Here is a 12,735-nt window from a genome sequence, read left to right as displayed (position 1 = left end):
GGAATATTATGCAGCCATCAAAAGGAATGAGATCTTGCCATTTCCAACGACATGGTTGGAACTGGAGGGTGTTATGCTGAGTGAAATAAGTCAATCAGAGAAAGACATGTATCATATGACCTCACCGATATGAGGAATTCTTAATCTCAGGAAACAAACTGAGGGTTGCTGGAGTGGGGGTGGGGTGGGAGGGATGGGGTGGCTGGGTGATAGACATTGGGGAGGGTATGTGCTATGGTGAGCGCTGTGAATTGTGCAAGACTGTTGAATCACAGATCTGTACCTCTGAAACAAATAATGCAATATATGTTAAGAAAAAAAAAAGAAGATAGCAGGAGGGGAAGAATGAAGGGGGGGAAACTGGAGGGGGAGACGAACCATGAGAGACGATGGACTCTGAAAAACAAACTGAGGGTTCTAGAGGGGAGGGTGGTGGGGGGATGGGTTAGCCTGGTGATGGGTATTAAAGAGGGCACTTTCTGCGTGGAGCACTGGGTATTATGCACAAACAATGAATCATGGAACACTACATCAAAAACTAATGATGTAATATATGGTGATTAACATAACAATAAAAAATTTAAGAAAAAAATGAAAAAATAAAAACAGTGCTTCAATAGAAAACTTTTGAACATGCATCATTTCTCATTTGATGTGAGTATATCCAGTACAAACATTAAAATTACTTATTTGCTCTTTTTTTTACATTTTTTAAATTTAAATTCAATTTAATTAATATATATTGTATTATTAATTTCAGAGGTTGAATTTAGTGATTCATCAGTTGCATATAACACCCAGTGCTCATTGAGATACCCTCCTTAATGCCCATTACCGAGTTACCTCATCTCCCCACCTCCCCTCCCTTCCAGCAACCCTCAGTTTGTTTTCTAGAGTTAAGAGTCTCTCATGGTTTGTATCCCTCTCTGTTTTTATTTTATTTTATTTTTCCTTCCCTTCCCCTATGTTCATCTGTTTTGTTTCTTAAATCTTACATACGAGTGAAATCATATGATATTTGTCTTTCTCTGACTGACTTATTTCATTTAGCATAATACCCTCTAGTTCTATCCATGTCATTGCAAATGGCAAGATTTCATTCTTTTTAACAGCTAATATTCTAGTGTGTGTGTGTGTGTGTGTGTGTGTGTGTGTGTGTGTGTACACATACCACATCTTCTATTTTATCCATTCATCTGTCGTTGGACATCTGGGCGCTCTCTGTATTTTGGCTATTGGGGACATTGCTGCTATAAACATTGGGGTGCATGTGCCCCATTGAATCACTATGTTTGTATCCTTTGGATAAATACCTAGTAGTGCAATTGCTGGGTCTTAGGGTAGCTCCATTTTTAACTTTTTGAGGAACCTCCTTACTGTCTTCCAGAGTGGTTGCACCAGTTTGCATTCCCACCAACAGTGTAAGAAAGTTCCCCTTTCTCCACATCCTTGCCAACATTCGTTTTTTTCCTGTGTTGTTAATTTTAGCCATTCTGACCAGTGTGGGGTGGTATCTCATTGTGGTTTTTGTTTTTGTTTTTTCTCATTGTGGTTTTGATTTGAAAACACTTTTTTTACTAGAATATGCTGTTTCACTTTCCCCATCACCTTAAAAGAAGAATTGGGACATTTAAAATTTTTCATATGTTTACTTCTGGCATATGCTTAAATTATTGACAGCAATAGAAGCTGCTCTGGAGGTTTGTTCAGAGCATTCAAGAATGTATAATTGATCCTGTTGGCTGAAAGTATGTTTAAGGAGCTTTAATATGCTTAAAACTTATCAAACCCCCATATGCAAGGAAAAATGTTAGATCTTTTTCTCAGGCCTTCCCTTCTATTTCCTTCAACCTGTGTGATATCTGATGAGTTTCTTAAAACTTCTTTGAGCCTCAGTTTCCCCATCTATAAAATTGAAATACAGCAAGGACACAGTTCTGATATGTATGAGTTTCAGTTAACATAGTACCTGTAAAGCAAGGACACAAGGGATTGATGTACAGTCAAATGGGACAATGAATGTAAAAACATTAAACTCTAAAATACTGTGTAATTAATAATAGTACACATTTACTGGGCACTAATCTACATGCCAAGAACTCTACTCAGTGTTTTATATCATTAACCATTTCATTGATTTTCATACCACAACATAAAAAGACTCAGTCCTTTATGACTGTCTCACTCATAAAACACAGAACAATCAAGTAGCTTGTCTGAGATCATACAGCTGGTTTACTAGTGAACTAGAATTTGAACCTAGAACATTTTTTTTAAGATTTTATTTATTTATTTATTGAGGCGGGGTGAGTGGGGGGAGGGGCCTTAGGGAAAGGGAGGGAGAGAATCTTAAGCAGGCTCCATACTCAGTGGAGCCCGACACAGGACTCAATCCCATGACCCTGAGATCATGACCTGAGCTGAAATTAAGAGTCAGATATTTAACCAGCTGAGCCACCCTGGTGCCCCTGAATCTAGAACATGTTTTATTCCAATGCATGTGCTCTTAATCTGTATTGCTTTTCAGTTATTATTATTGTTGTTGGCCACAGTGGTTGACTTCTCCCCGTGTCCTTCTGAAAAAGATCATATGGGAAGTGTGGAAAAAGCCTCAAGCCAGGAATTGGAAGACAGAGCTCTAGTTTTGTTTATACCACACACTAATTGTATGAGCTTAAGCAAAATCACTTTTTTCATCTGTGGGCCTCTTAACAATAACATAGTTTGGACTAGGTATTTTCAAGATAACCTTCCAACTCTTCTATTTTCCTCCCTTCCAACTCTTAAAAAAAACTTCTCTGGGACATTGTTTAGCTTTATTTACAGTTTATCTTATTATTGCCTTAACTTGCTTTTAATAGTAAAAAAAAAGAAAAAAGAAAGCCATGAGCTTAAGAAACAGAGAATTATGTGAGAAATATATAGTATAAAAACGTACCTAGATGGTGAGGAAAATTCTGAGTGAAATAGAGTTCTGTTTGTACAAAAAGGATTTTTCAGTATCTAAAGTGTTTTTTCATGTTACCTCAGTCCTTCCAACACCAATGAGGTGTAGGTATTATCTTATTTCCCTTCTCCTGGTAGAATAATCAGGTAAACTGGTCCAGTGGGTGTGGGCTTCCTGGGCGGAGACCTTTTGTTTACAGTTCTTGTGTATGGATCCAGATTACAAGACCCAGATCTTATTTATGAGTACCAAGAGAAGTATAGGGTCAAGAATTAAGATGGCAAAGATGAATAAAATTGATCAGTACACCAAAGTGATCAGTTTGAATGAATATCAGAGATAGTAGTTTTCTCTGTAATGGGGCCTTTTGTGAGGGTTTTCCAGATCCTTTTTAAGGGTAGAGAAATGAATGAACAGGAAGATCATTTTGCACGTGGGAAATTGTGGCCGAGCTGGTCACTAGTAAGTAATGGAACTGGAGCTTGACCTTATATTCTTTGATTCTAATCCCAAATTCTTTTTTCTTTTTTTAAATCTTTTAAAGCCCCATAGCTGTGAGCACAAACTCAAATACTACTTTATCCCATTTACACTTACTATTACAGCAAAAATCCTTTCCCTTCTGTCTAAGAGATAGACATGCCAACTAACATCAGGACCTGGTACCTTGTATGAATGTGACAGTAGGAGTCCCCTAGTCTTCAGCCAAAAGATAAACTTATTTTCATTACAGTTTTTTATTCAGTTCTTCTCTTCACTTATGCCTCATTGTCCCACTGCCAGCCCACGCCCTTCTTTTGTTAATACCTACCAACTTGTCTTTTCAAAACAACAAATCATATTACCTTACAGCCAGTGAAGACCTCTCTTTTCACATCCTGTAGCAAAACTAGAGCAACATAGCATTGCTTGTCTTCTCTGTACTATACCCAGGGTTTTCTCTTTGTCTCTGCTCCTTCAATCCCTACAACCCTAACACTTTTGTGAAATTATGCTTACTAGATTTCTTTTTTTCAATATTCAGTTATTTGAGAGAGAGAGTGTACAAGCATGGGGAGGGGCAGAGGGGGAGGGACAAGCAGACTCCCTCCTAAGCACAGAGCTCAACTGACTGCAGGGTTCAATACCAGGACCCCTGAGATCATGACTTGAGCAGAAGTCAGACGCTTAACAGACTACGCCACCCAGGTGCCTGACTATATTTCTGAAAGAGATTTTAGTTAGATCAAAAGGGAGGTAGGTGGTGTCAAAGCATGGATTGATGATGGCTCTAGTTGGGTGGCCTGACATGTGCTTATGTGTTTGGTTCTCCTTACAGTGGTGAACTTCCAGCAACGATTTGTGTTTCCAGTACAGTTTAGTGGCCCAATGATAGAACACTGGTGGAATTCCAACCTCACTTTCCAAATTTACACAAAGAAAACCCCACAGAAAAAGGTACCTCAATTGATTTTTGACCTTTGCCTTACCATTTACACTAGGGAATTAGTATAATTAATTACACTAATTAACTATTTAATTAATATACTTTACATTGAATCACCTAGCTAATGACTTCTTTCTAATAAAAGAATTGCATGAGTTTTTGTCAGAGAACTTGAGAAAATATTTCTGAAAAGCAAAAATTGTCTATAATCCCCTCACCAAGAAATAACTTTGTTAATATTTATGTTTCCCCTTTGTTTTTTCAAATGATTACAATACATGTGTAAATCTTTGGCAGTATTAGGATAATTTTGTATACAGTTTTTATCCTGCTTTTTTAAAAATATAACATTATCTTTATAAATATTTGAAGATTTACTATATATTACTTAACACCCTATTTTTACCAAACATTATAATAAATACTGTTCATATTTCAGACTTTTATAAACATTGTTTTAATGAATACATAGTATTGCATTATAGCAGTGTGCTATAATTAACTTAATAATTCCTGATTATTGGACCTCTGGTTATTTCTAATTGTTAATATTTAAAATATACATATTTGTATATAAGCTTTTTGTGTATTTGTTACTTCTTTAGTGTAAATTCTCAGAAGTGGAATTACTGGGCTAAAGAGTGGATATTTGAAGCTTTTAATATTTACTGCCAAATTTGCTGTCCAGAAGAACGTTGCCAGTTATATTCCCAGCTTCACAAATTTATGATAGCCTCTGTTTCTCCATAACCTTGATAGCATCAGATATATTAAGTTTTATAATTTTTCTAGCTTAATGACAAAAATTTATGTCATCTAAATGTTATTTTTTATTTTTAATTGTGAGGTTGAATACTTTTTGTAAAGAACTAACTCTTAAAAATAGAAAAAGATTATCTTCCAACCTCTTGGTGACTCATGAAACCCTCTATAATCTTCTAGAGAGAAGTAGTGAAACCCAGGATGGGGACCAAAATATGGCAGAACATAGGTTGCCACTTAAAGTTGCTTTAGTCAAATAGTTAAGCTATTTACTTCATAAAGCTTGGCTTCCCTTCTAAGCTGTCCTTTGTTGTCAATCCAGTTAAAATCCCCTGTGTCTTGTCTTTAACCTAAATTTTTTTCTCTCTTTCTCCTCTCAGCCAGAAGTCATTGGATCTGCCTCACTGCCTTTACGAACTGTCATTCAGTCTGAGTTGCTTTCTTTCAGTAACCAGCTTCCAGTGCAACAGAAGAATGGTCAGACTCCACTGGGCCCCCTTAAGGTACATAGATATACATTCAGGTAGTCAAGTATTTACGGAGCATGTATTACTGGCTAGCAGTGAACAAGAAAATCAGGGTCTTTCCTCTTGCAGCTTCTATTAAAATAGGGCAGCAGAGGGGCGCTTGGGAGGCTTAGTTGGTTAAGTGTCTGCCTTCGGCTCAGGTCATGAACCCGGGTTCCTGGGATGGAGCCCCACGTCAGGCTCCCCGTTCAGTGGGGAGCCTGCTTCTTCCTCTCCCCGTTGCTTGTGCTCTCTTGCTCACTCTCTCTCTGACAAATAAATAAATAAAATCTTTAAAAAAAAAAAAAACAGGGCAGCAGAATTGCTGTGAAGGAAATAAACAGTACAATGTGAAAGTGAATACCTGGAAGGCAGTAGGGGATGGTGGTCAGAGAAGGTGTAAGAAAGTGACATTTTAAGTAAGATTTGAAGGAGAGGAAGAGGCCACCAAGTAAAAAGTAGAGGGAAGATCATTAAAGAAAGGGAATAACACATGCAGAGGCCCTAAAGCAGGAATGTTGCCATAGGATAGCGAGCCAAGAGGGAGAATGGTAGAAAATAAGACTGGACAGGCAGATGGAAAGCGTATAATTCAGAACTTTGTAAGTTTACATGAATGGTTTAGATTTTATATTAAGAGCCAAGAAAGGACATCAAAGTGTGAGAGTGACATTTGATTTACATTTTTTAAAATTTATTTATTTGAGAGGGAGAGAGAATCTGAAGCAGACTTCACACTGAGCATGGAGCCCAGTGTGGGGCTCATTCCCACGACCCTGAGATCACAACGTAAGCCGAAACCAAGAGTCAGATGTTTAACCAACTGCACCACCTAGGCACCCCTGATTTACATTTTTAAAAGATAACTGTATTGAGAATAGATTGTAGGGGACAAGAAGAAAAATAGAGACATTAGTCCAGAAAAGAGAGAACTGATGGCTTGGACTAGAGTAGTGGCAGTTGAACAAGGAGAGAAGTGACTGAGTTTGTGGCCTGGTGGAATGAATTCATTGGAGAGAGGGTTCTTTCCTCGTCTTTAGAAGCTACGGGATTTCTTAGGTGGCAGAATTTGAATGTGTGGCTTCAGTATGGCTTTGTCTTATTATTCTGGTGATGTTTTAAAATAATCACAGCCATACCTATGACATTTCCATCGCTCTCCATTATCCAAAAGACAAAAATACAGGGCTCACCATAAGGCCCAAGCCTATCACTTACAGCTTTCCTACCAATAGCCATGTCAAACTATGTAAAGAATCAGTAAGGTATCATGCTGGTTTATACCTCCATGCTTTTGATCTTGACTTTCATGCTTCTGCCTCTTCTTGGAAGCCCTCTCTGTGTACTTCCTGGTCTTCTTGATAATAAATACCATTTAGTTTTAAAGACTGGTGTGATTGTCATTATGAAAAATTAACATCACATTACCCTTCCACTATCAAAGTTTTATTTTTTGTTTGCCTAGTTCATTCTGGACTGCAAGGTTAAAATCAGAAAAGAGGAATTAATGGAACTGATGGACTAGAAATTGTTTCTGTTCTGGCTCTGTTGAGAGAAGTGCTGTTCTAGATAGATTGCTGTCCATATTCAATATTGTGAAAGAACTTCACTGTGGGTTTTAAGTAAAGGGAACAGCAAGTCCCCTTTATCCCTAATGACTTTAAACTTGGCGAAAAATTGCAAAAATAGTACAAAGAACTCACATACCCTTTACCTAGACTCACCAATTACTAACATTTGTCACATTTGCTTTATAATTATCTACCTCCTGTCTCTTCCTTTCTCACTGTCTTTTTTTCTTTGTCTCCCCCTGCATTCTCCCACACACCAACCCACAATTTTTTTCTGAACTATTTGAGAATATGTTATAGACATCATGCATCTTCCCCCCTAAATTCTTGTATTTCCTAAGAACAAGGACATGATCACACACAACACTGTACAGTTATAAAAATCAACTTAACCTTGATAATGTCCATAGGCCATATGCAGAGTTCACCAATTGTGCCAATACGTCCGTTTATAGAATTTTTTTTTCCAGTCCAGGATTATCTATTACATTTGTCATCTCTCTCTAATCTCCTTTAGTCTGGAACAGTTTTGTAACCTTCCTTTGTCTTTCAGTACTTTGATATTTTTTAAAAAATAAGGCCTATTATCTTGTAGAATGTCCTCCATTGACGTTTACCGGAATCAGTTATCACTATAATGATTGTAAGATGATGATTTTCTAACTCCTCCCTTTCTTATGTTTTTACTAATTGCATTCTACTATGCAGAAGAGTTGTCCTTTTTCCCATATTTACTTACATTGATATAGACTCATGGATTTTTACATTATTCAGTAGGTTATAATCCATTACTATTATTATTCATTTTAATGCTCAAATTGTCCCAGACTTGGCCAATATGAGCTCCTTTGATTGAATTCTGTATCCTCTCTCCTTTTGATATGTCTCCATCCTTTTCTGAGAACTATTTTCCAGCAGAAGATGATGTTCCACGTTCATCTTGTATTATTGATAAATCACCTGTCTAGCTTTTCTTAATCCTGATAAGGTAATGTACATACAGTCTATTAGTGTTCTTACTATTATGGTATTTGAGAATGAGTTAATTATTTTCTAACAATCTGATTTGCCTCTAGCTCCAAAATTCTGATTCTGATTTCAGAAGACATACTTGCTAACTCTTTTCCTTTTGTGTTTTATAGGTAACTGTAGAGCTTGTTATAGATAACAAGGATTTCACTGGTGTGAATACTAAGTTAAGGAGCAGCACCCAGCATAGCCCATGTGCTCTTGCAAGTCCAGATAAGACACTATCAGAACCTGGTCAATATGTTACCTGTACCAAAAATCCAGAGAACCTAAATCAAATTCAAAAAGAAGCTGCAAAGAAAGTACAAAATTTGGTGCTCCCCAACCCAAAGTCACCAAGCCCTGTTGCACCAAATCCTCCAACCTTCATGGCTGTGCCAGCCTCTCACAATTTAGCACATCAGACAAATGGGTCAACAAAAGAGACTGCTTTGCTGTTGCATGTGCTGTTGATGGTGCCAGATGGGAAAGATTTCATTACTGGAGAATCTGACAAACAACCACCGTGCAATATTTATTTAAATTGCAAACTTTTCAGCACAGAGGAAGTCACCAGATCTGTCATCGCATGGGGCACAACACAACCAGTCTTTAACTTTTTTCAGGTAACTGTATATATCTTAACCTTCCATATCCATTAGGGATCTATGGGGGCGGAGACAAGTAGGTTTCCCAAATCATAATTCCATTATAAAAGAAACCTAGAATGTTCAGACTGGGAGAGACCTTTGTAATTATCTGCCATGCAGATCCATTCCCACTGTGGGATTGGAAGAGGAAAAGACATTGTCAACATTTTAAAACTTATATCTTCATTTCCTTCTGTTCTGTCTCAGTTGAGATGGTTTCCCGCTGTTTCTTTTGCCTGAGTTCTGAATTCTATTCCTTTCTGCTTCCTTTAGAACTAAACTTTCCCCCTTTTCTGTATCTCCAAACTCTTCTTTTAACTCTAGTTAACTTTTTTATATATTTTTTCTCTCCTTTATTCCTCTACTATTTCAGTACTTATCTTGCTTGATTTCTTTGTAGGATTTGATGCTATTGCTTCAATTGTTTCCTTTCTTGATTTTTGTAACTCTACTCCCTTATTTTCTTCCTGAATCAACAACAGTTCTTTTTCAGTCTGTGGGCCGGTAGGAAAAGAGTGGTGACCACAGCACTTCTTTCTCCCTTTCTCTTACCTTTAATTATTGGTGCTCCTGTTCATTGCTCCTTGGCTCTCTTCCAAACCAACCCTCTTTTCCCAAGGTCACTACTTCTATTCCCATAGCTTCAGCTATTATTTTTATGAAGATAACTTCCAAATCCATACTTCCATGTAGGCCAGACATTTCTGTTCAGGTTTCTGATCTCTCTGTCTAGCTGCTGGTCATCATCCCCAGATGTCTCCAAAGCACTTTACACTTGGCTTAGACCTAATGCGCTACCTGGCATATCGGAGGTATTCAATAAAGATGTCTAAATGAAAAAAGGAATTCAAATGTGTCCAAATCTGAATTTATTATTCCTTCCAAATCTGTTCCACCTCCTCCTGTCTGCCCTAATTCATATTGGAATCTACTCAGAACCCAAGTAGAACCTGAAAGGTATCCTTGACTCTTTATTACATAATTATTCACCAAATCCAACAGATGCTGTTAACTTAATTATCTCCAGAATGAATCTTTGTACCTCAACTAAGTTGCCAGTGCTTTCATTCAGGCCCTCTTTCTCATTCCAGATGGTCTTCAGTCTAGTCTGTTTCTGGTCTTTCCCTGTCCATTCCTTTTTGTACCGGTAGGAATGATCTTTCTAAAACATTAACCTGAGCATTTTCCTCCCCTGCTTTAAACTTTTCAGTGATTGCCCGTAGCCTTCAGAATAGAGTCCAGATGTTTGGTGTGAACGACAAGACCCTGTTAGAACGGGGCGCTGGGTGGCTCGGTCGTTAGGCGTCTGCCTTCGGCTCAGGTCATGATCCCAGGGTCCTGGGATCGAGCCCCGCATCGGGCTTCCTGCTCCGCGGGAAACCTGCTTCTCCCTCTCCCACTCCCCCTGCTTGTGTTCCCTCTCTCGCTGTGTCTCTCTCTGTCAAATAAATAAATAAAATCTTCAAAAAAAAAAAAAAAAGACCGTTTAAGAACTTACTGTCTTCGCTTCAGAACTCTTCCCTTCACACTAGGTAGTGAAACTATGTTCAGCTACTGGAGGTTTCATAAACGTTCTCTTTCCCTACTGCTGTGTCTTTACATGTGCTTTTCCTTCTGCCTTGCAATTCCTTCTCAGCCTTCAAGACTCCTATTAGGCAGAGCTTTCTAAACTAGTTAACTTTTTTTTTTTAAGATTTTATTTATTTATTTGAGAGAGAGAGCACATGAGAGGGGGGAGGGTCAGAGGGAGAAGCAGACTCCCCACTGAGCACGAGCCCGATGCGGGACTCAATCCTGGGACTCCAGGATCATGACCTGAGCCAAAGGCAGTCACTCAACCGAGCCACCGAGGCAGCCTATACTAGTTAACTTCTACTTATCCTTAAGCATTTAGGGTTACTTTCTGCCAGCAGCTTTCTCTGAAATCTATTTGTAGGTTAGGTTGCTGTGTTTTCACTTATTTTGATTTCACAGAACAGAAATGTGCTCAGGGTACCTTATGTAATTGGAGTTTCTTTGATGGATACAAAAGTAGGTCAGCTCAGGTTCTCTGCTCTTCTGATGTCTTCCTCTCATCTTGCCGTACATCATTTCTGGTTTCACCCTTTTTCCTTTCACGTTTCCTATTGGTTTCATCCTGGGGCTTATCTCTCCTGTGCTGATGCAGTTATACTACCCTTCAAATTGGTGGGCCCTTGATTCTGCCTTTAATTTAACTGACTGGCTCTTGGCTGTAGATCTCTGCTTCTCTTTGTGGCTTTTCCCTTCTCTTTCAACTACCAGCTGACTGGCCAGTTCTCGAATAATTTTACATTGAAAATCCAGTTGAACATTGGGGCTTGTTATTTACCATGACCTCGGGTTGGGCAGAGCTTTTTGCAGTAGGCCATACCATCCAGCCAGTAGGATTGGCTGCTCTTTGATTAGGTGCTCAACCCTTGTCTAATCAGTAGCCATCTTTCTTTCAAAAACATCTGGGGGGGTCAGAGGGGCAGAAAAAAAATCTGTCAGAGGGGTTTACAAATGGGTCATTTTGCCTTAGAAAGGCTTGGATGAGGCGATGAGGCGAGCAGGCAGTGATTGACATGTCCAGCAACCTTCTCTGTGTCCTCAAAGCCCTGTCTATATGAGCTTTGTCATCAGAGAACTCATACCATTTTGTATTTGGCCTTTATATATTGGTCACTTACACCAGACTGGCTTCTCTTGAGGATACAGAGTGGGTTTTATTTTAATGTCTTCAGCTCCTAGCACTGTGCAGGGCTTTCAGTTCAAATTGGGCTTTCAGTTCGTACTTGTTAAATAAAAGCATAGATTAATCCTTTGTCTCAGGTGTGGGTTTTTATTTTTTGTTTTTTGATTGCTCCTCTCCCCAGGTGATTCCTGTCTCTCTGTCTTCCAAATACCTGGAAAGGCTGAAGAACAATGTGATGGTAATTGAAACATGGAACAAGTTGCGGAGCCCAGGACAGGACAAGTTGCTCGGGCTGGTGAAACTCCCCCTCCATCAGTTTTACATGTCATTCAAGTAAATAGGATCTTTTGGAGTATTCTTTACTTTACATCTTTATCTTTATATAGACTGAAGAGGAATTCTTTTGGTTTGCAAAAATGACTAGCCCAATAATACCTTGGAGGACTTTTCTCAATTTCACCACAGTCGCTGCACTTTCTCCTCTGTTAAAATAGTTTTACAGATACTGCTTACCATGTTTCAGGCCCTATGCCAAGAACGTTACATACATCAAGTCATTTAATCCTCACAACAGTTTTCTAAGGCAGGTAATTTTTATTTTCCCTATTTTACAGATGTGTTAACAAAGGCACAGAGGATTTAAATAACTCGTTATATATATTGTAAGTAGTAGAACCAGGGTTAGAACCCAGAGAGTTCTACTGCTTCACCAAGAAGCTCTACTGCCAGAGGTTATCACCTCACAAAACTAATGGTTTAGTTCTGTCACAAAAACGTTAGTACTGTTTACTTCAGCTATTTGCAAGATTTCTATACTGAGTATTGTCTTTTGGACCTTCACATTTGATCACTGTACCTCACTTTTCACTGTGCAACACCCCCATAAGGTATTGATTTATCTGAAGGTTATTTCTGTCCTCACTACAGACTGTTCATTTTTTCTTTTGGTTCAAGGTACTGATTTTTAGTTATTTTAGCACTGACTTCTTTCCTAACAGCCTTCTTATGGTTCTGTGTTTTAGATGCTGTTGTTTTACATTTTACAGAGATCTCTTTTGTGGGCACAGTTTCACGGGAGCCTTTCTATAACCCCAGGAGGTATTATCATTATCCCCTTTTCACAAATGAGGAGACTTACCCTTTGACTTGCAGAAGTCAGCCTCTCTGGCT

General features: G+C 38.5%; 1 protein-coding gene across 7 annotated transcripts in view; it reads left to right on the top strand.

The window, feature by feature from the left end:
- C2CD3 (C2 domain containing 3 centriole elongation regulator) overlaps nucleotides 1–12,735 on the top strand; it is a 139,291-nt gene that overhangs the window by 49,671 nt on the left and 76,885 nt on the right. For all 7 annotated transcript variants that reach the window (XM_073879689.1, XM_073879687.1, XM_025848372.2 and 4 more), the window contains 4 exons: nucleotides 4,266–4,384; nucleotides 5,516–5,638; nucleotides 8,355–8,846; nucleotides 11,747–11,898. In XM_073879689.1, coding sequence (XP_073735790.1) covers nucleotides 4,266–4,384; nucleotides 5,516–5,638; nucleotides 8,355–8,846; nucleotides 11,747–11,898 — 886 coding nt within the window. The remainder of the gene's footprint in view (nucleotides 1–4,265; nucleotides 4,385–5,515; nucleotides 5,639–8,354; nucleotides 8,847–11,746; nucleotides 11,899–12,735) is intronic.

The sequence above is a fragment of the Callorhinus ursinus genome, unplaced genomic scaffold (genome assembly GCF_003265705.2).
Source record: "Callorhinus ursinus isolate GAN/ISIS: 27379988/994484 unplaced genomic scaffold, GSC_fseal_2.0 scaffold35, whole genome shotgun sequence".
Classification (NCBI taxonomy): domain Eukaryota; kingdom Metazoa; phylum Chordata; class Mammalia; order Carnivora; family Otariidae; genus Callorhinus; species Callorhinus ursinus.
The sequence above is the reverse complement of the archived record's forward strand: the minus strand, read 5'-3'. Positions and strand labels throughout refer to the sequence as shown.